The 23493-nt window shown below is 41.5% G+C and overlaps 1 protein-coding gene across 3 annotated transcripts; it reads left to right on the top strand.

Moving 5' to 3' along the window:
• The first annotated feature begins 624 nt into the window (after window positions 1–624).
• On the top strand, window positions 625–19101 carry LOC124256538. 3 transcript variants are annotated; one of them, XM_046690525.1, is made up of 3 exons: window positions 625–1024; window positions 16607–16924; window positions 17698–19101. In XM_046690525.1, exons 1-3 carry the CDS (start codon window positions 831–833, stop codon window positions 19019–19021), a joined length of 1836 nt encoding a protein of 611 aa, XP_046546481.1. In that variant the 5' UTR covers window positions 625–830; the 3' UTR covers window positions 19022–19101. The 3 variants fall into 3 exon arrangements, with proteins under 3 accessions (XP_046546481.1, XP_046546482.1, XP_046546480.1); XM_046690526.1 differs by lacking the exon at window positions 16607–16924 and adding an exon at window positions 1881–2198; XM_046690524.1 differs by lacking the exon at window positions 625–1024 and adding an exon at window positions 15654–16034.
• The last annotated feature ends 4392 nt before the right edge of the window (window positions 19102–23493 follow it).

The raw sequence follows: 23493 nt of genomic DNA, 5'->3' as shown, positions 1-23493 counted from the left end.
TCAGATAGCTTGTCTAGGGGATGGGGCCAAGTCAGATGCAGGGGAGATAACCCTGTCTGAGCACAACAACTTGTATCTTTTCGTGATAAATCGGACCCTAGAAATAATGAACTTGTAATCTATCGATAGCAAGCATGTACGATAAGAAATATGTATAAAGCCCAAGCAAATTAGTGGCTGTTATTCAAAGAAGTCCAGAATGGTAAGGCACCGAACTTGTACATACAATTTCTGAAGGAGCCATAATAACTAATCGTAACTCTCTCAATCTATAGCTTAATACTAGCTAAATGGCTCACTTACCTTGGTGAGACAAGGATAATAACCCGAATGCTTCACATAATCATGATCATTTTCCTCAATGGAATATTCTCTCGATTACAGCCAATGAATCAATATTATACTCAAGGCATCACGTTAAAAGTGAAACCGGTCACGTTCTTAATTCTCAGTGTGACGGTAGGGCAATACAGTGGTTAAAGCCTTTGCCAAGCGAGTGGAAGACATTGGTTTCACACCAGGCCATTGTTCTGAACCAACCTGAAGCTAGTTCTTGGCAACACGACTGGATTGCTGATATTAGCGACTCAAAACATACTACCTATTTAATGTAACTAAATAACTATTATTTAATATATTTTAGATGAATTTTCATCTTGTACTTGCTTTGGTGTGTCTGGCGGGCAGTGCAATGGCTGCCCACTGGCACCGCACCACAACAACACCGAAACCGAAGACACCTGAAGATTTAATGCATGAGAAAATGGATGTCCTGGAGAAACTGATGGAAACTGTTGCTAGGCAGATCATGCTTCAACAGTTGTACGTCAATGAGCGGATCCGGGGCGGCTACAACTCTGGTGTCAAGCAGATCCGGTACACCTAAGGAAGGACCAAGGCCGTATCACGGCGACTCTCACTCAGGGCAATTAGCTGGGTCCATTCATGACCATCCTGATCAATACCGGACGATGGGACTTGGGGAACTGGATGTCGTCCTCAATGGCATCGATTTCAGGACAAGGTATAGATCCAACTGAATATCATGTCAAACACTGTTGTGTGGGATGTAAACGAACCTTTGTAAATAATTCCACCTTTCCGAGACCAAACACAACCATACATTGTTGATTAATAAGGAATATACAGGGACCAAACTCTTTACATACAGACTACCGTTAGTTCGACATATCAACTATCGACTCATCTGTGTTAGACAGTATCTTCAATTACGGGCAGTACTTCCTCTAAGATGTTTTAAAAGTTTACTTAGAGACTACCGTTAGTTCGACATATCAACTATCGATTCATCTGTGTTAGACAGTATCTTCAATTACGGGCAGTACTTCCTCTTAGATGTTTTAAAAGTTGCAACCAATCGTATTCTTTTGGCCAGTCTATTATCTTGGGTGTAGGTATGCGTGAGTGAGTTTAGGTTTACGTCGCACTCAGCAATATTCCAGCTATATGGCGGCGGTCTGTAAATAATCGAGTCTGGACCATACAATCCAGTGATCAACAGCATTAGCATCGATCTGCACAATTGGGAACCGATGACATCTGTCAACCAAGTCAGCGAGCCTGACCACTCGATCCCTTTAGTCGATTCTTACGACAAGCATGGGTTACTGAATGTCAATATTCTAACCCGGACCTTCACGGGCGTGTAGGTATGCACTGCATCTTGTTTAATGTATTGATACATTGGTATCGGATGGTTGAAACACCTGATTGGCAATTTGCCATCGCGTCTGGTAAGAGGTACGCTTTAGTAACATATCTATTAAACCTTCGTGGTGCCTAAATTAGAACTACTGCTAGTAACATGCCTTCATTCACTCACGCTTGTTTCTGTTTCATCATATACATCTTATCTCCAGACACAACGACTACAAGCTCCAAATGCCAGACAACAACAATGTTATGAATGCAGTGAGAGACGTACCCTTCCCGCCCGTTCCCGATGCCATCACCCGTCTAAACACCACTGATGAACAAGCGGCGGAGATGCGAGAGTGGTTCTCTGCCTGGCAGAATCAGAACGAGACCCACAGACCATACAAGGACCACTTCACGCCAGTCCTGTGCTACTTGGAGGGATTCATGATGAAGGATTTGCAGAAGTTGTATGAGCCTTCCGAGACAAACGTACACCATTTTGATGCCTTGACACACGACGAAATGCTGCAGAAGATCAGGTGAGTCACACCTTGTTAGATCCTTTCAGTAGGTATTGTGAGAAATGAATGCTAAAGGTTAATGTTCTGAAACTAAAGTGAAATGCTGCAGAAGATCAGGTGACTCAGACCTTGTTAGATTCTTTCAGTAGGTATTGTGAGAAATGGAGGCTTAAGGTTAATGTTTCTAAAATTGAAATTGGTCTTTAACGTCACTCAGAAAAAGTACTCCAAATTTCATGGTTTTTCAAACTGTCAAAGTTAAAACCAGAACGGTATGTTCTTGGGCAAAATTACTATCTGGCAAACCATTAAACTATCTTTTATCGTACACAAGCTGCTGTCCCACGGCAATATATTGGAAGGATACAAATATAATTGGTTAACATTTCTTAAAAACATGTTCGATGATCTTGATTTGGTTACTACAATATCTACTTAAAACAAACTCGATAATATCAGCTTACATTGTTTTCATTTTATCATTACACACCTGTCTATGTGAAAGACATTTGATGTATATCGGACATTTTCCTGCTAAAACAACATTAAACATAATTTCGAAAAATCCATTTCCAGATTTTCAGGATACTCCGGCATTCAAAGCAGCAGCGAAGACCTCGGCTCTACTCCACCCTGATATATGTCAGTGAACGTTGCCACCGAGGTACAATAGATCCTGCCCGTCTAATGGAACTACCGAGTCGCCTGCCATCCTCCTTCCTACAGCGAAGACTTGCCACTGAAGAACCTCAAGCTGGTGGACGATTTGAAACGTTAGGATAGCCAACAACAAAGACTTTGATGAATACAGCGACAGCCCTGGTTAAAGGTTTGACGCCTAAATGAAAAGACGGACGATCAAGACTTCGTCTATGGGCTGCTGAGACGCTATCGCTAAAGAGATCCCAGGGAAAGATAATTCTGACGCCCTTCTTCACGATTGCTTTCCTCCAAGAGAGATGCGATCAATGAAATTAAAGTTTGCTAACTTTACCCCTCCAGCACGGCATACTATCACCGGTGGTACAAGGTTGACGATAAAGGGGCGATAGGATGAAGATTGTCCACAGGGGATTTGCTGATTCTTACTTCTTCATTGCACTGGAGCTTCCGCTTTCATGCCGAATTGGGCCAGCACATGACCCTTTGCGGATTGGTCATAAGAACAAAGACCACATGTAGAACAGATTGCGGTCCCATTACGAGACGGTATACTGCAGCTATTCCTCTTGAGATAGTATACCTACCCTCTACATAACTGGAACCCCTACTCGATCCAATACAAGGGTGATTACAGCACCAACTATGCGCAATCGGTCACCGCTGCCAACAGCAGGCTAGGAGACTCCCACCCAGGCCACTGCATTTGATGGCTCCAACAGCATGCACTGGTATCATACTCCTGAACAGTTCTTTTGACACAGCTGCTTTCGGACCAAAGCAGACAACAAAGCCCATAGAGTGAAATGTGGTGTTTGGACTCAAACGGAACTCCAAGAAGGTATTGGCATCAGGAATGCGCACCAAACTTCAAGAAAATCCCAGGAATTGGCTCGAGTGAGGACTCGTTATCCCATTCTTCCAGTGCACGGTGAAGAATGAGTGCCTGGAAGGAACTGCTGGATGCTCTTAAGGACATCACTATGAAAAATACAGGCGAATGCTGCAGCGTTTGAGAAGAACCCAAGTCCACGTGGACGCGAAGTTTCTGTGATTGACAAAGCACAGCCCAATTAATCTACTTCCTTGTTATCCCATCGGACCAAGCTCGGCAATCACACACTTACACAGAATTACCCACACCTTTGCTCTTCCAGATGGAGTCGCTTGGCGCTGGGCAGACCGTCAGTGTCAAGACATCCTTCAACTCTAAGGCACAGTCATCAGGTTGAGATCTACGTCAAACCGGGCACGTCTGGTTTTCAGATGAAGAGTTGCGATGGCCACACTGGAGCCTGTTCTGACGGTCACCCCTTGCACCTCACTATTATCCAGAACTGAACGTTGATCGGTCTATTCAGGTGGCAATAAACAGAAGCATATTTCTTTTGGTTGTTTTCTAATTTTCTAATTGAGTGAGTGAGGGTTTACTCTCCTTAAAGAATATCCCAGTAAAATCATTCAGACATTTGAAATAGGCTTCTTTCATCGTATCTATATGGCGATTCGTACTTTGTCCTTCGATTAATTACAAGCAACTGTGACACAGCAGGAATATTGATGTGTGAGGCGTTAAACAACAAACACAAATAATATATGCAAGTGAGGTCTTTGTGGCTGATTGTTAAGAATGTGTTATCGTGAAGACAATATACTGCATCATTCTAGATACTGCTTCAGTTATATCGATTATGAGGCAAAATGTAGCCCTGCTCGTGGCATGCACGAGAATAAGACGAAGACACGTACATGGACACGCAGATGATATTGGAAAGAGAGGGGAAAACACAGATTCGGGGGTGGGGCTTGATGACCTGGTCAGTGACACGACTTCGTAATATTGAGGCGATCTGGACTCAATTTTAAATTGATTAAGAGGAAGGCAAGCTGCATCAAAGGTAATTCGGTATGAAAATGTCTGTATTTACGTTTAATTAATTACGTCTAACTGAACAAATAGCATAACGTAATGGCATCGGCATGTTATTTTTTCACGAATAGCATCAGCTTTGAAGTTTTAAAAAGCATGCTACGAAGCTCGGGTAGACTTCTTACTCTGAATTACGTAGAAACGTGGCTACCAACAATATACTGGTATATACCTGCAAAACTAATTATAGGATAATTATGATAATGTTTTATGCATTACCATAAACCATTAAAACACAAATGGGAAATATTTAGGAGATATTTCTTGCTGCCTAATTATTACAAGCTTTCATAGCTTACACATTTTGCAATCAATGTCTTATATGAATAATCGTGGAATCTTCGTAATGCCATCATTTAGAGTCGTCACACTGTCAGTTTGTGCGACCATTTAGAGCCGTCATATCACCAATCTGTGCGACCATTTAGAGTCGTTATATTGCCCAGTGCGGCGTGATACAAGGATCAGCTATATCGTATCAGTAAACTATCGTGTATATGGTTAAGATGATGAAAGATGAAACACACTCCGGTCATCTCCTGACTAAATCAGCTCATGACACTCTGTGTTCCATCTGTGATACCTTACTGCATCAATTTACACACTGTGAATGGATGTAAGGTGGCGCTAAAATGTTGAAATAATTCCGATGCATCCCGGAAAATTGATTTTGATGTTTAGTCATTGATTTTCCTGAGGAACTTAATCTTCAGCAAAGTTCTGCTTGCATTTAACCTTTTTTTGAACCGGTGATTCCTTTGATCTTTCCATTTATTACCCTTTTGTGTCTCTTTCACATAGCGCCCGTCACGCCAAGGACACCCCATGGCCACAATGTGTGAATTGCTGGAATATTGCTAAAAAGCGGCGTAAATCCAAACTCGCTCACTCACTCACTTACTCATGTAATAAATGAGAACATCAGTCAGCAACAGTTTGGGGGGGTTGCCGATAAAGTGGTGTGTAATGACGTTACTGCAATTTACAGGACATTTCGTTGCTTAACTGTACTTTGTGTCGGGAATTGGCAGAACATCATAAAAGGTCTGATTCAAGCAGTTTGTGTGTAGACACAAACCTAATGTCTAGCTATACGTGTCCTGTACCCTGATGAGAGGAGGCAACTTTAGCGCTACGTCTGACTTTCTTTAACATTGAGTTACACCAGTATCAGCGTTGTGATTGGTCAGGGAGAAGAAATCGGCTCAAACACCAGCAACTTATTCAACGAAATATTCCTATCAAAACACAATTATATTCTAAACATGATAAAGTTAAGCTGTACTAAACGATCTCTATCTTTACAAAATCGATTTTGCATTTTAACACTTAATTGCAGGGTTTGAAAACAAAACAAACCACGAAAATATATGTTGAGATTTTAAAGAGACAATATGTCCCTTGACAAAATTGTCTTCAAGAGACAAACATTTCACTAAATGTTTGGAATAATTCATAAAGACAAAGGGATTTAAGAAATGTTATCGTGAGTTCTGAAAATGTTTCTTACGAGATTTAGGACCAGGTTTACCTGCAACGTTATCACCGATTTCAAAGTTCATCGGTTGTCTCCTCACACGTTCTTCTTAGCGTTCATGTTTACGGCTTGAGGCATGTTTCTTTGAACACGAAGTTCCACAGACAACTCATGTCTGCTACTTCCTCCCCTCAGAAAAGAAACTGCCTTAGAGACGATTGATTTCCCAAACATGGCGAAATAAGGTGATATTCCAGGTGTTCTGATTGGACACGAGTTATGAGCCAGCATGATTTCGGGGAACACTTTAATTTGTCTCAGTTCTTTTCACTGGTTACAGCTTTCACCACAGATGATTTCAAAGTTCTATGTACCCTTTCCACTGGATTTGTTTAAGGACGAGCTATCGGGGTAAAACCGAGCACAACGCCCCAATGATCCATGCAATCCTTAAATTCAGCGGACTTTACACCATTATCAGTATGTAATGTATTTGAAGGTCCAACAGTTTTTAAAGTGCATACATCGCTGATGCAGAGCTGATCGTACAGGAAATACGTGTGAATATTGGTGAGTGCGGCGTTAAAAAACGAACCAACCAACCCAACTTGTCGATGAGGTAGGAAGTGGTTCGACAAAGTCACAGTGGATAGTTTACCATGGTAATGAAGCTGTCCCAGTTACACCAATGGGACTCCGCGGCACAGTTTGAGGACCTTCTGTACATGCAAAACACTGACTGGCGTATTCCCGGACTTGTCAGTCATCCTTGCTACATTCCATGTACGTAAAACACCGAAGTGAGCAAGATCATGAGCAGACTTGATAACAGCATGCTGTTTATCTGGTGATAAGGCACAGACCGGTAATTCCTCCGAATCTTCAATGAAAAACCTTGGCAGAATGTCACTTGGAATGTTATCTTTTATATATTACACATCAAACTGATAATCTGAAAGTTCTAAATACCATCTTACGATTTTGATGACATAAAAAATGTCACACCCTGTAGTCTGTTTTGATTACAAAGTTTCCTACGATAAATATATTCTCTAAATAAGTGCCGAAGCTACCTGTATACATTGGAATAATCCCGTTCAGTGTTTGACACCTTTAATCAAGCACAGCAAATAGGATGATCATTCTGCAGAACTACCTCTGTTAAACCCGTTTTACTGGCATCTGTCTGAACAAATGCAGAAGCAGTAGGACTAAAGTCATGATGTGCTAACACCGGCGCCTTATTGAGAACAGTTTTGTCAAATGCACTTTGTTCACTGTCATGCCAAACATTCGTACGAGATTGTACCATGCGACTGAGTGGCAACACCCGATCGGCAAAAAATGGGAAGAAATCTAACAAAGTATATAGCTAAACCAAGAAATGACATTACTTGCCCCCATGTACAAGAATAGAAGAAAACCCTTTCCACATTCATAAGAAATCTCTGGTTAAAGCAGAGTCGTTTGTACAATTGTGACAATATCATGCGCAGATATTTGTTTCAGCAGTATTACAGCTGTATGATGCTGTTTCTAAACAAATCGGGTCTGAACCAGAAAAAGAATAGGATAACTCAGGACTGCCTCAATACCTTTGCTACCAGGGCCAATTCATCAGCAGAAATTGAGACATCAACATATTTTATAGTAGCCATAAAGAAATGACACTTGTAAGGTTTTAGTGAGTGAGTGAGTTTACTTTTACGCCGCACTCAGCAATATTCCATCTATATTGCGGCGGTCTGTAAATAATCGAGTCTGGATCAACAGCATGAACATCGATCTACGCAATTGGGATACGATGACATGTGTCAACCAAATCAGCGAGCCTGACCACCCGATCCTGTTAGCCGCCTCTTACGACAAGCATGGGTTCCTGAAGATCAATTCTAACCCGGACCTTCATGGGTCTCGAATGTTTTAGTGTCAAACCCACAGACGTCATTCGCGCAACATTAACATATGCTCATCGGCCGTGGACGAATGGATACACATATTGTCTAGATACACCAAAACGTGATCTTTTTCAACAACCCACTTTGGACAAGAAGTTTAGTACATTGGAATGCTAAAGGAGCATAAAGGCACAAGTTCACACATTTCCGACAATATGTTGGCTTATATTATATAAGGGGCATATGCGCTCACTTTAGCTTCCTATTGATGCAATAAAAGATTTATTATCCCTCACGACTTGCCTGAAGTCGATGATTGAAACTTCGAGGCGAACAACTTCAAAACAGAGAACACTTGCCATATATGGAATCTAAACAATTGCTTCGTACATCGAAAACTGTCGCAGGCGGTGTTGTCGGTGTTTGCCAAACTGGTTTCAAACACAAGTCGCGCGTATATTTATTGTCGAGGACTGAGTTCTGTCTCCAAAGGAGTTATAGGATATTCGTAAAGAGCGCTCCAAGGGACATAACTCTATGGGGTTCGCTTGAAATAAAGTTCGGCCGGTAGAGTGCGAGAGAGTCGACTTAATGCAACGTTGCATCAATTCATTCCAACTTTATAATTTAATATTGTAATCTAAATACGCAATTTCTTTTTGGAATAACTTATATGGTAGCTTCCCTAAGTAAAACGATGCGCAAATTCATCAATGGTTTCAGAAATCACGAGCTGCATTTTGTGTACGTTCAATTTTTGTTATCAAATACTTCTTGCAAGTTTGAAAGTCTGATTTTGATTCAGGTGGACAGAGACAGTGACCCGATGGTGAAACATTTGCAAGTCCGTGAAGTTTTTGCATTGAACTCAAACGAAATCCCCAGGCTTTTATTTCGTAAATATTCTGAATATATGCAGAAAATGTCATTTGCTTAGGGTCATAAACTGACATACTAAAACCTCCGCCGAAAGTACACGACTGGTCGGCGTTTCGGGAGCCAACAGCACTCTCTCCGTCTGGGAGGGACATGTTGACCTTACTGCAAGTGGCACACTCAACGAAACCTGCGACGATAATAACAAACCAAGTCAGTCTGTAACTCAGATGTCGGATTTTCTAAGGTTAGAAAGCAGTTAAGGGATTGTGGATGGAAAACAACAGTATATTTATGAAGGAGTTACAAGCTCTTACTTCAAGTAATAATACTGAGAGATCAGCGGCATGAATCTGGAATATATATCATTGCTAACGGTTGCATCTCTAGCTGTATATACTCCTCACAAAAAGTTAAGCAACACAAATGTTTAGTCTCATTACATTTTCATTTATTGAAATTGCAAATCATGGAATGATGCAATAGAAAGGTGAAACATATGTACACACGATGAACAAAATGAAATGGTATTGATCAATAATAGACTTACAAATCATCAGAAGCATGTACCCGTGAAACAGTCGTGCAAAATGTGCTGCATTGATGGAGCAAAATGTTAACATTAAGGTTCAAGTCAGTTTTGGACAGTGAAGCAGTGTTCAGTAACGCGAATGACCACCATGGGCACAAATGCAAGCTTCTTCGCGTCGTTGCATTGACCAAATGAGCCTTTAAAGTTGCTGTTGTGGAATGTTCTGCCATTCTCTCTGAAACGCCTGCTCAAGGTCATCCAGAGTCTGGGGGTGAACATGGAGACCGTAAACAAGACTTCCAGTAATGTGCCAAGCATGTTCAATGGGATCAAGTGAAATTGAAGGCCAGTCCATGTGCGTGATGTCGTTGATCTAAACAACATCGTTAACAACTCTTTCACAGGCATTATCCTCCATGGACGGGCATTACCATCCATAAAAATGAAGTTAGGACCCGCTTTTTGTATCAGAAGAATGATTACAAGTAGGTTTACACCGATCAGGGTGCATGTGCGAAGAGTGGAGCACATTCATGCCACACATTTAGCATGTTATTTCTGAGGGTGGTTGTGTTCGGGTGATGTTGTCTATGTTATCAGATAAATCAATTTGACAGTCACTAAAAGTTCCTTTCAGTAACATGTCGGCACTAATAGCTGTCGAGATTGATAAAGATATACCACTGAAAATACTTGTTGCTTAATATTTTGTGAGGAGTATATATCGAAGGATAAAATCAGTTCCTGATATAAACTTATAAACGAACACCAAAAGAGATTGATGTCTGGCTGGTGCACAGGTGAAATCACTAATTTAAGACCTAATGGAATATGCAGAAACATCAAATCCCCATCTATTACTACTGATTTTCTTCGAAAAGCATTATGATACTGTTGACTGGGCATTTGAAGACAAAACATTATACATGTTAATTCTGGTGACTCCTTAGGCAGATGGTTTAAAGTGTTCTATCGTGGAATTCAATCTAATGGTTGATATCTATAGAGGGTGTCGCCAAGGTGATCCCCTCTCTCCATATATATTCATCTTATGTGCGGAAATACTACCATCAAAATAGTGAAAACATTACAGGTATCATATACGAATATGAACGTTATCTGTTTACTGTGTTACATGTTTTACATTTACATGCAAGATTCTCGGGTTTAAGAGTCAACATTGCTAAAACGCGACTCATATGAGTGGAATCAAAGAAACGATCGAAAATAACACCATGCGCTCGAAACTCAAAACTAAATTGGTACCAAAGTCCTATTGACCTTCTTGGTCTAAAATCTTGACGACATAATGACTGAAAAATTACAAGAGAAAAATAAGAAAGAAGGAAACACTAACGTATAAATGGTCATCCCATAACTTTACCCTGTTAAGACAAAAATACATTTTTAACAATCGCTTATAATTTCAAAACTACATCATATATTTTGCTCTCTTCCAAACCCTAAGAAAACTGGATAAATTAATTTATTGATGATAAAGGAACTTTCTTTTGACACATTTGTAAAACGTTTTATATCAAAACAAACTCTCTCATATATACGGGGATTGTTAACTCTGTAAAACAATACTTTTTGCAAGGCGACAGACTGAAAACAATATAGGCACTCGTGAAGAGCAACCTCCTCGTAGTGAGTCCTGGGGGGTAACGCTAAGAGCTCTTCCCCCGTGTGAAGAAGGGGCAGACTAGGTCCTCAGCATATCATTGCTGGTCGTAAGAGGCGACCGAATTGGGCAACCTGTTTGCCGTGGGATGCACCCCTGTGTCGGCAGAGGACGGGATTCTGGTGGTTGAGGACACTAGTACTGTTTCCAGGAACAGCATTACTTTGCCCAACGTGGTGTACCTCCACTGTGATGTTGCTGGAATATTACTAAAAGCGGCGTAAACCATACTCACTCAACATTATCCAGCACTGTAGAAGGCTGTGTTTTATCCAGTTGGCATGAGGAGTAACTGGTATCGACGGATGAATATTTGCTTGTGGAATGTGGGTTACTGTTCACTCACTTTCTGTCGAGAATATGGGAAGGATGTATTTGGATATTTATGGGCTGAATGTGAAGTATTTATGAGTTAAAAATGTTGGTTATAGGTAAACCATTAGCCCAACACACCACTTTGACCCTTACTTCACTTAGATGGGTGGTACCCCAACCCCCTCCCAGAAAACCAAACATCCACTCGAAAATGATGATAAGCAACGACCCTCCATAGACTTTGATTACTGACAACGTTTTTTGGTTATCAAAACTATTTTTTTTTTGCTATTTCTAAAGGTGTCTCTGGCATAGCAGGAGAAGTAAAAAACATAAAAACCTGCACACAGGATCACTGGTAATCGAATGCAACAGAAAACAACAAGCAACCAATCTGTTATCAACGGATATGTTTATCGGAGTCCGGGTGCTGGTTTCTTCTCTCAAAACGTTGAACGCCAGCAAAGGAGTATTGTACGAGACCCTGATGATCTACTTGCAGGAATGACTGAGCTCGATATAGATGAGATAAACGATGAAGGAGTAACATACGTCAAACAATTTATAATCCGAAAAATTAATGCACTGTTCAAACAAACACCTACCTCTTTTACTGTTCTGCTCCAAAGTCAGTTAAAGCAGGTTACTGCAATTTGAACGTGGACGAATATATTCCTAATCCTCTGCGCTGCTTCAAGTATCAAAAGTACGGGAGTGGTGTTAATACTTGCACATTGTCTTCTGCATGTGCTCACTGTACTGGCGATAAACATGTAACAGAAGATTGTGACAATCAGTATAAACAATGTGCAAACTGTTTGACAAGTCATTCGTCAACTGACAACATCCATCCTAGGTCACATAGCTTGTCGCCCTCAAAGAAAGTGTGGGGTAGATCCCCAATCAACCCACCAAAAAGATAGTGTATTCCAAATATATAGTACAGTGGAATTGTAGAGGATTTCTGATGATTTGCAGCTATTAGTTCAAGATTTTACACTATAAGCTTTCTGACTGCAGGAAACCTATTTGAAGACAGATAGATAATTATGTTTTACGTCAGTTCAATGCATATAATTATTTTTCACCTCCGGGTAACAGGTCCACAGGTTGATCTTCAATCCCTGTTAAGAAAGATGTTATCCATAGTCCCCCAAGCCGTTTCAGTGAGACTTACCCTTCACGTTGCCTTTACATTATGTTCGCTATATATTCTGCCTTCATCAGCACTTCAGCAAGCTGATCTCCAGTCTTTCTATGATCAACTTCCCAAACCTTGTACTGTTGGAGACAAATAAGGGGCTACTAATGGTAAATGCTGGAAGATTTCATCTCCAATAATCACCTGTGTATGCACAATGATGATTCCAGCATTCTTCTTTGAAATTGTCTGTTGCAGACTCTAACCTTCTCAAAGAATTTGATTGATCAGTCCATAATCACCTTTATGGTTGTGAACACTATCCTTTCAGAAATAAATCTCCATCTTATGCCAGATGGAATTATTCGAAGGTTAACTGGTATCAAACTATATGCAAATCTAAACTTCCACCCGAATGTGTGACTTTAAATTTAACTCACTCACTCACTCACCTGAATGTTTTAGTGATGAATCCGAATTTTCTGATGTTTTAAATGACAGAGTGAGTTTAGTTTTACGTCGCACTCAGAAATATTCCAGCTATATGGCGGCAGTAAATAATCGAATCTGGACCAGACAATCCATTGATCAACACCATGAGCATCGATCTACACAACCTAAGTCCGTAGTATACCGAAGTCCTCTACAACTCCATATGTACGGAAGTTTAATTCAGATTGTAAAAATGCTAAATAGCGTAGAAAAAAGCAAAGGAATATATCTGCCAACATCCAACTTTCAATAACTTGAATAGATATATGATACTAAATGCTATATAAAATATCTCAAAGCAAAAATGCCTAAAGGCATTGGATCTCTTAAAAGCTGTGTCCAATTCTACGTGGAGGGGTGATCGGTTGACCCTACTTCACTCAGACCTTGTCACTTGTATAGATGGTTGATCCGCTCCACACTTGACTATGGTTCCATCATCTATGGTGGAGCCTGCAAAAGCAATCTTAAACTATTGGATCTTTCAAAACTTCTCACATTGACAGTTTGTACATAGAAGCCGATGAACCATCCCAATCATGTCCGGCTTGACTGTATTGACAATTCCTAAGCGTAGACAATGAAGGGATCTTTTATACATTGTTTGTTCTTGTTAACTCTTGGATTTTAAAGGAGATTATACTGATTGATAAATTCTGATGTATATACTAATACTTTATTAATTGATAATGTTTTTAAATAACTAAGATAGTTTGTGGCTATGCCCTCGTGGGGTTTGGGGTTGCAGTAACGTAAAACAATTGTCCCCTAAGAGTGTATGTACTTTCCACACCATTCGAAGTATTTATATGTATGCCAGACTTTAACATGTAGCATATTCGTTATTTCAAATTTTGGCTTAACTCATCAATTGTCGCCAGTGACTCAAGGGATGGTGTAAATCCAGCTAGGGTCCATGCAGGTAGCAAAAGTACTGTACGTCCCAATGATTCCTGGTATGGTGATCTACCTTTAGGTACTGGCGATCTATAGCCCTTTTGTATATATAGTTTTTATATTGTCCATCGATGACAGGCTTCTTTTTTATACTGTATCCAATATCTATATTCAATTTGTCGTCACGTTATGGTTGAGATATTGTCCTTGTGATGTAAAGATTTAACGCACTCGCTAAAAACTATATCAAGACTACCTAATCCAATTGAGCCCCCATATGTACAAACTCTATTGAAACTTTCTACAGGGAATCAACATTGCTATATACTGTATGCCAAAACAATCAACACTCTACAAAATGGGACTTCATCCAACAGATCATTCAATATTTAACGAATGGCCAGGCTATAATGTAATTCCTTTTACCACAATAGGTGCTGGTCTACAGTGGTTCTAATACTAAATACTACACCATATCTTAATAATTGATAATCTCTTGTCAAAACTAGGACATGTACAAGGTAGATAGCAGCAGTTGATATTTCATATCATACGAAGCTCAGTGTTATTTCTGTTCCTGTAGGGCGCGGTGGGGTAGCCTAGTGGTTAAAGCGTTGGCTCGTCACGCCGAAGACCCGGGTTCCAATCCCCACATGGGTACAATGTGTGAAGCCCATTTCTGGTGTCCCCCGCCGTGATGTTGCTGGAATATTGCTAAAAGCGGCGTAAAACCAACTCAGTCAGTCAGTCTGTTCCTGTAATGCGTTGAAATGTGCAACAAAAGAATAAAGTTATAAAAATGTCCTAAACGTTATTATTGTCCTTGTGTATATTCTTTCCATGCAAGAAAATTCGGTGGGTGAGTCCATGTGTAAATATTTGTCATGTTTTCCTCAGATAGCTTGTCTAGGGGATGGGCTGAAGTCAGATGCAGGGGTGATAACCCTGTCTGAGCACAACAGCTTGGTATCTTTTCGTGATAAATCGGACTAGAATAACAACATGCAATCTATCGATAGCATGTACGATAAGAAATATGTATAAAGTTCCAGCAAATTATTGTCCTGCTATTCAAGGAAGTCAGAATGGTAAGTACCGAACTTGCATACAATTTCTAAACGAGCCATATCAAACACATTGTAACTCTCTAATCTATAGCTTAATACTAGCTTAATGGCTTGGTGAGATAAGGATAATGCTTTGATTGTTCCACTATACACATAATCATGATCATTTACCTCAATGAAATATTCTCTCGTTTACAGTTATCAATATTATACTCGAGGCATCGCTCATCACATACATAATCATGATCAGTTAAATCAATGAAATACAGTCTTTGAATCAATATTGTACTCCCAGTAGAGTAAGTCAAAACATAGGAAGGGATGTCAGACCGGTCGCTTTTTAATCCTCGGGGGTAGTACAGTGATGAAGGCATGCCGAATGCATTGCTTTCGCTTGAGATATTTGTTTTGAACTTACGTGGAGCTAGTTCTTTGCAACACGACTGCATTGCTAATATTTGCGATGGCACAACTTACTACCTAACTACTATCTATTCTATTTTAGATGAATTTTCATCTTGTACTTGCTTTGGTGTGCCTGGCGGGCAGTGTAATGGCTGCCCACCGGCACCGCACCACAACAACACCGAAACCGAAGACACCTGAAGATTTAATGCATGAGAAGATGGACGCCGTGGAGAAACTGATGGAAACTGTTGCTAGGCAGGTCATGCTTCAACAGCTGTTCCTCAATGAGCGGATCCGGAACGCCTACGACTCTGGTGTCAAGCAGATCCGGTACACAAGGGAAGGGCCAAGACCGTATCACAGCGACTCTCACTCGGGGCAATTAGCTGGGTCCATCCATGACCATCCTGATCAATACCGGACGATGGGACTTGGCGAACTGGATGTCGTCCTCAATGGCATCGATTTCAGGACAAGGTTTGGATCCAACTGAATATCTTGTTCTACAAGATCACGTCCACCGTTATTTTGATAATAAACAACCGTATGATACCTCCCCAATATTATCTACAGTCAAACACCGCCGTGTCGAATGTGGAGAAACTTCCGGACATACTTCTACCTGTGCGAGGTCCAACACATCCACAAATTGTTGATTAATAAGGAATATACAGGGACCAAACTCTTTACTTCGAGACAACTGTTAGTTCGAATTTCGACTCAACTGTGTTTGACTGTGTCTACAGTTGCTGGCAGTATGTGCCTCTAAGGAGTTGTAAAAGTTGCAGACAATAATATTATTTTTGCCTGTTTGTAACCTTAAGAATAGTGCATCTTGTTAAATTTATTCTAACACAGGTATCGAATGGTTACATTGGAATACGTTTTTAGTAATTTGTTATTGAGACTCGTAAGAGATACTCTTTAGATACATATTGATTAAACCTTGGCGGTGTCTGAACCAGTACTACTGCTAGTAATCTATCTTCATTGACACACGTTCGTTCCTCAAGGTAGTCATTTTGTTATCATATCCATCTTATCTTCAGACACAACGACTATAAGCTCCAAATGCCAGGCAACAAGAAGATCATGAATGCAGTGAGAGACGTACCCTTCCCGCCCATTCCCGATGCCATCACTCGTCTAAACACCACTGATGAACAAGCGGCGGAGATGCGAGAGTGGTTCTCTGCCTGGCAGAATCAGAACGAGACCCACAGACCATACAAGGACCACTTCACGCCAGTCCTGTGCTACTTGGAGGGATTCATGATGAACGATTTGCAGAAGTTGTATGAGCCTTCCGAGACAAATGTACACCATTTTGATGCCTTGACACACGACGAAATGCTGCAGAAGATCAGGTGAGTCACACCTTGTTAGATTCATTCAGTAGGTATTGTGAGAAATGAAGGCTTAAGGTTAATGTTCTGAAACTAAAGTGAAATGCTGCAGAAGATCAGGTGAGTCACACCTTGTTAGATTCATTCAGTAGGTATTGTGAGAAATGGAGGCTTAATGTTAATGTTCTGAAACTAAAGTGAAATGCTGCAGAAGATCAGGTGAGTCACACCTTGTTAGATTCATTCAGTAGGTATTGTGAGAAATGAAGGCTTAAGGTTAATGTTCTGAAACTAAAGTGAAATGCTGCAGAAGATCAGGTGAGTCACACCTTGTTGAGTCGTTCAGTAGGTATTGTGAGAAATAAAGGCTTAATGTTAATGCTCTGAAACTAAACTGAAATGCTGCAGAAGATCAGGTGAGTCACACCTTGTTAGATTCATTCAGTAGGTATTGTGAGAAATGGAGGCTTAAGGTTAATGTTCTGAAACTAAAGTGAAATGCTGCAGAAGATCAGGTGACTCAGGCCTTGTCCACAAATACCCATATTATAGACACAAGATGAGTGAGCAGGTCAGAGTAGTAGACGCCGTTCAGTATCCACAGGAGCTATACATATTCAATTCGTTATTTTTATGTACATGACACACAAGCCTACTGAATATTTGTCAGAAGATGTTATTATGACAGAATAATCATAATCATTACACATTCGTCTTCATGAAAAACATTTGGTGGATATCGGACATATTCCTGCTAAAACAACATTAAACATAGTTTCGTAAATCCGTTACAGATTTTCAGGATACTCCGGCATTCAAAGCAGCAGCCAAGACCTCGCCTACCTACCCCGCTATGTCATGAACGTTGTCAATGGTACAATAGATCCTGCCCAATGGAACTACCGAGTCGCCTGCCATCCTCTCAGCGAGGACTTGCCACTGAAGAACCTCAAGCTGGTGGACGATTTGAACGTTAGGATGGCCAACAACATGACTGTGGATGACTACAGGGACAGCCCTGGAGCCAGGTTTGACCTCAATGACAAGACGGACGATCAAAGCTTCGTCTATGGGTTGTTGGACAAGGTCATGCAAGAGATTCCAGGGAAAGATAACTACGGCGGCCTTAATCACGATATTCTATTCACACAAAATATCTTTGAAATCAAGTTTGCTAACTACACCCCACTCAATACGGCATACTATACCCGGTGGTACAAGAGTGACGATAGTGGAGCAATGGGATTAAGGATTATCCACAGGGGATTCGCTGATTCGTACTGCTTCATTGCACAGACTACCCTTCCGGAAGCGGCCAGCATGACCCTCACATATTGTCATAAGAATAGGACCACTCATAAAATGGGCTGCGAACACGTCACGAGACAGTATTCTTATGCTATACCTCTTGAGATAGTATACCTAACCCCCCTGCATAACTGGAACCCCTACTCGATCCAATACAAGGGTGATTACAGCACCGACTATGCGAAATCGGTCACTGCCAACAACAGACAGGGTGGGATGACCCAGGCCACTGCATTTGATGGCTCCAACAGCATGCACTGGTATCATACTCCTGAACAGTTCTTTGACACAGCTGCTTTGGACAAAGACAACCAAGCCCATAGAGTGGTGGGTGTTTTGGACTCAAAAGGAACTCCAAGAAAAGTGATGGCATCAGGAATGCGCACCATACTTCCCGAAATCCCAGGAATTGGCTCAGTGAGGACTCGTTATCCCATTCTTCCAGTGCACGGAGAGGGACTTAGTGTCTGGAAGGAACTGGATGCTCTTAAGGACATCACTATGAAAATACAGGCGAACGCTGCAGCGTTTGAGAAGAACCCAGTCCACGTGGACGAGGCATCAGTGATTGACAAACCACAACCTAGTGTCCACTTCCTTGTAGGCCCATCAGACCAAGCTCACGGCAATCACACCCACAGTATTACCCTCACCTTTGCTCAGATGGAGTCGCTTGGCGCTGGGCAGACCGTCAGTGTCACGACATCTTTCAACTCTGGGCACAGTCATCAGGTTGAGATCTACGTAAAAACCGGGCCCGGGCAACATTCTGATGAAGAGTTGCGATGGCCACACTGGAGCCTGTTCTGATGGTCACCCCTTGCTCCTCACTATTGTCCAGAACTGAACGTCGATCAGTGTATCAGGTGGCAATAAACAGAAGCATATTTCTTTGGGTTACATTATTGTTTTTCAAAAGGCGTGAGTGATTGAGTGAGTAAGGATTTACTTTAAACAATCTCCCAGTAATATCATGCAGACAAACACGTGAAACAGGCTTCTCTCATCGTAAACCCGTGATGGACCGGGTTAGAATATTGGCCTTCAGAAACACATGCTTGTCGTAAGAGGCGACTAACGTGATCGGGTGTTCAGGCTCGCTGGCTTGGTTGACACATGTCATCGCTTCCCAATATGCGCAGATCGATGCTCATGCTGTTGATCACGGGATTGTCTGGTCCAGACTCGATTATTTACAGACAGCCGCCATATAGCTGGAATATTGCTGAGTGCGGCGTAAAACTAAACTCATTCACTCACTCACTCACTCACTCACTCGCAGCAGTAAAATATCAACTGTGTACGTACACCTGGAAAAAAGGTAATTTTTACAAAGTCGTATGTATCAGCCAACATCAGCAGTGTTGGTACGTTGGTAAAGCTGCGTGTTTTCCTGTAAGATCACGTCTTGACTATAACAAAACACAAAAAGGACAATTTCGTTCAACATTTTGATAACTGATATGACACAGTATACAAAGCATCTGTTTTGAGCCAAAATGATACATGTTACAAGTAAGGATCTAGAGAGAGGACCAGGAAACATGGTGTGTATGTGATGAGACGGAAACGTTTATTTGTGAAATGGGAAGGTTGTGCGATCAAAACGTACCCTCCACGTGCTTGGATAACTGTCTTACACTGCGTCGCATGACCCTCCCCTGATTGCAGAGGAAACTGTCATCATTCTTGGTGCAAAGCTGCTACTCGTGCAGATTTTGGACAGGTGGTACACGAAAAAGTTCCAAAAGTGATCAATGGGGGTTCAGGTCTGGACTCATGACGGGCATTATTCTGAATGAAAGCTGTCACTGCACACGAACGGTGTAGCCAAGCGTTGTCATCCATACATACAGGACAGTTGGGACAAGCACGTCCTGGACATACTGATTACCCGATATATTTGTCGAGTATTGTCACAAAATCAAGTTTGCATTCACGAGATTCACATCACCTCACAATAACGGAACCTCCCTCAAAGGCAACAGTTGGTTAACTGGGGTTTTGTTTTTCATGCAAATGCTGTCTTTCATAGAGACCCGGCGAAATGGTAACCAAGGGTGCTTCAGAACAGTGCTTGTGGCGAATGGTTGTTGTCGGGTGAGCCTCAGTAATGGCCTGTCTTGAAGGCGTCGCCCTGTGTCATCCAAAACGTGGGCGATCCTTCACCCCATTGGTTTCCCTGTATTTTCTGACCAAACGACTGACAACTGTGTACGTGGACATTCATTTCCTGACCAATTGCTTGCAAGGATATCCCGGAGTTATGCATATCAATAAGTTGCCATCTCTTAGTGGCAGTGCCATAGTGGCAGAAGAAGTATTGAACATTTGTAATCCATACAGATGAAATACTGACATGACACACGTGCGCCATTTCTTGCAATCTGATAATCTTCTCCGTACCATTGTGGCAGGAATATGATTGAACATTGTAACCCATGCAGATTTAATACCGACATGTGACACGTGCCATCTCTGGCCATCTGATAATCTTCTCCGTACCATTGTGGCAGAAATAAGATTGAACATTGTAACCCATGCAGATTTAATACCGACATGTGACACGTGCCATCTCTGGCCATCTGATAATCTTCTCCGTACCGTTGTGGCAGAAATAAGATTGAACATTGTAACCCATGCAGATTTAATACCGACATGTGACACGTGCCATCTCTGGCCATCTGATAATCTTCTCCGTACCATTGTGGCAGAAATAAGATTGAACATTGTAACCCATGCAGATTAAATACCGATATGAGACACGTGCCATCTCTGGCCATCTGATAATCTTCTCCGTACCGTTGTGGCAGAAATAAGATTGAACATTGTAACCCATGCAGATTAAATACCGATATGAGACACGTGCCATCTCTGGCCATTCGATAATCTTCTCCGTACCGTTGTGGCAGGAATAAGATTGAACATTGTAACCCATGCAGATTAAATACCGACATGTGACACATGCCATCTCTGGCCATCTGATAATCTTCTCCGTACCATCGTGGCAGGAATAAGATTGAACATTGTAACCCATGCAGATTAAATACCGATATAAGACACGTGCCATCTCTGGCCATCTGATAATCTTCTCCGTACCATCGTGGCATATTGAACATTGTAACCCATGCGTTAAATACCGATATAAGACACGTGCCATCTCTGGCCATCTGATAATCTTCTCCGTACCGTTGTGGCAGAAATAAGATTGAACATTGTAACCCATGCAGATTAAATACCGATATAAGACACGTGCCATCTCTGGCCATCTGATAATCTTCTCCGTACCGTTGTGGCAGAAATAAGATTGAACATTGTAACCCATGCAGATTAAATACCGATATGAGACACGTGCCTTCTCTGGCCATCTGATAATCTTCTCCGTACCGTTGTGGCAGAAATAAGATTGAACATTGTAACCCATGCAGATTAAATACCGATATGAGACACGTGCCTTCTCTGGCCATCTTATTATCTTCGTAAATGAATATTATCAGCATACGTATCATCATACACAAACTGAACTTGAACATAGTTCTATTAGCGGTCAACATATTTAGGGGTGCTTAACTTTTTCCCGGGTGTATTTGGGACGAAAGATAAAGAGCACTCCTCTCACCTCGAGACGAGAGCACCTCTTGACATGACATTATGTGTTCTCTGTGTTCCATCTGTGATGAGAACCTTACTATCTCAATGTACATGCTGTTAATGAATGTTTGAGGTGCTCTCGGCGCTAAGATGTTGAAATATTCCCAATGCAACATAAAATTTTACCTCACTCACTCTCGGGAGACGTTTCATTCCAAGTATCAGTCACCATGACGTGAAGCTCTTGTAAAATCTCCAGTATCTCCGCAATGAGACGATAGCATATGCTGTAACCACGCTGGTCTCGTTAAAGTTAGTATAGTGTTACTGACTGACTGACTGAGTTTAGTTTTACGCCGCTTTTAGCAATATTCCAGCAATATCACGGCGGGGGACACCAGAAATAGGCTTAACACATTGTGCCCATGTGGGGAATCGAACCCGGGTCTTCGGCGTGACGAGCCAACGCTTTAACCACTAGGCTACCCCACCGCCCCAGTATAGTGTTACGCCTGTTTTATCAGTATTCTATCACGGCACCGGGACGGTTGGGTAGCCTAGTGGTTAAAGTGTTCGCTCGTCACGCCGAAGACCCGGGTTCGATTCCCCACATGGGTGCAAATTGTGAAGGCCATTTCTGGTGTCCCCCGCCGTGATATTGCTTGAATATTGCTACAAGCAGAGGAAAACTAACTCGTTCACAATGTTAATGATTTTGTTCATAACGAACATTTATATTAGAAAGATTTCAGTTATACTTGTGTCGGCAAATATGACCTAACAGTTAACAGAACAGGAAGCCGTATCTGTGCAAGCCGCATTGTTCCTTTCTGATAGAAACCATGAGTTTGACACACCATTTCCTTCTATATAGGTTCACATGCAGATAAAAATCATTACGGTTATAAACGGACAAGGTTTTTTGTCAGGAAGCGTGTCTACACTGCGATAAGTAACACAAACAACATGTTTACATCGAACGAGAACATTTATAATAACCTCTAACCACAACATGTGATAAAATCCATCCTATTGGCTAGTTGCAGTCTTGTACTTGTGAAATATAGTTCGCCCTACACCATGTGTACTGCAACTGTAGCTTTGCCCTTAACTGTTATAGTGAAAGCACAACTTTGTAGTACATACTGACTTACAAAAGAAAGTTCGCACCTGGTGCGTTGTGATTGTTTCTAAAACAACGTATTTATTTTGATAAACGTTCAGATTGTGACTTACAAGGCACAAACATAGTGTACGTGTTAACACACGTGTTGTATGTGTACTTTCTTTTGTATGTCAGTTTAGTTCAGACCCCAACAAACCTCCATCACATTGTACTACACGTGGGGGTAGAACAAGCGTTATCCATGATCGGGGTACTTTATAACTTTATAACTCAGTGAAACGTCTGAGTGTGTTGCTGTACAGATTTCTAATATTCATTTAAACTTAGTTCAGTTGAATTGGTTTTTACATGAGCCTCCGGTCACGTCAGGAACTTACAGTTGGAGTGAGTGAGTTTAGTTTTACGCCGCACTCAGCAATATCCCAGGTTTATGGCAGCGGGCTGTGAATAATCAAGCGTGTACCAGACAATCCAGTGGTCAACAGCATGAGCATCGATCTACGCAGTTGGGAAACGATGGCATGTGGCAACCAAGCCAGCGATCCTGACCACCCGATCCCTTTAG

Source organism: Haliotis rubra, unplaced genomic scaffold (assembly GCF_003918875.1).
Source record: "Haliotis rubra isolate DU_JTF1 unplaced genomic scaffold, ASM391887v1 Scf63, whole genome shotgun sequence".
NCBI lineage: Eukaryota > Metazoa > Mollusca > Gastropoda > Lepetellida > Haliotidae > Haliotis > Haliotis rubra.
This window is presented reverse-complemented; position numbering and strand designations above follow the sequence as displayed.

Coding starts and splice junctions, on each gene's coding strand:
- LOC124256538 (XM_046690524.1), top strand. CDS start 15,655: ATGAATTTTCATCTTGTACTTGCTTTGGTGTGCCTGGCGGGCAGTGTA. Junction 16,035..16,606: donor GGCATCGATTTCAGGACAAG/GTTTGGATCCAA, acceptor TCTTATCTTCAG/ACACAACGACTATAAGCTCC. Junction 16,925..17,697: donor GAAATGCTGCAGAAGATCAG/GTGAGTCACACC, acceptor AATCCGTTACAG/ATTTTCAGGATACTCCGGCA.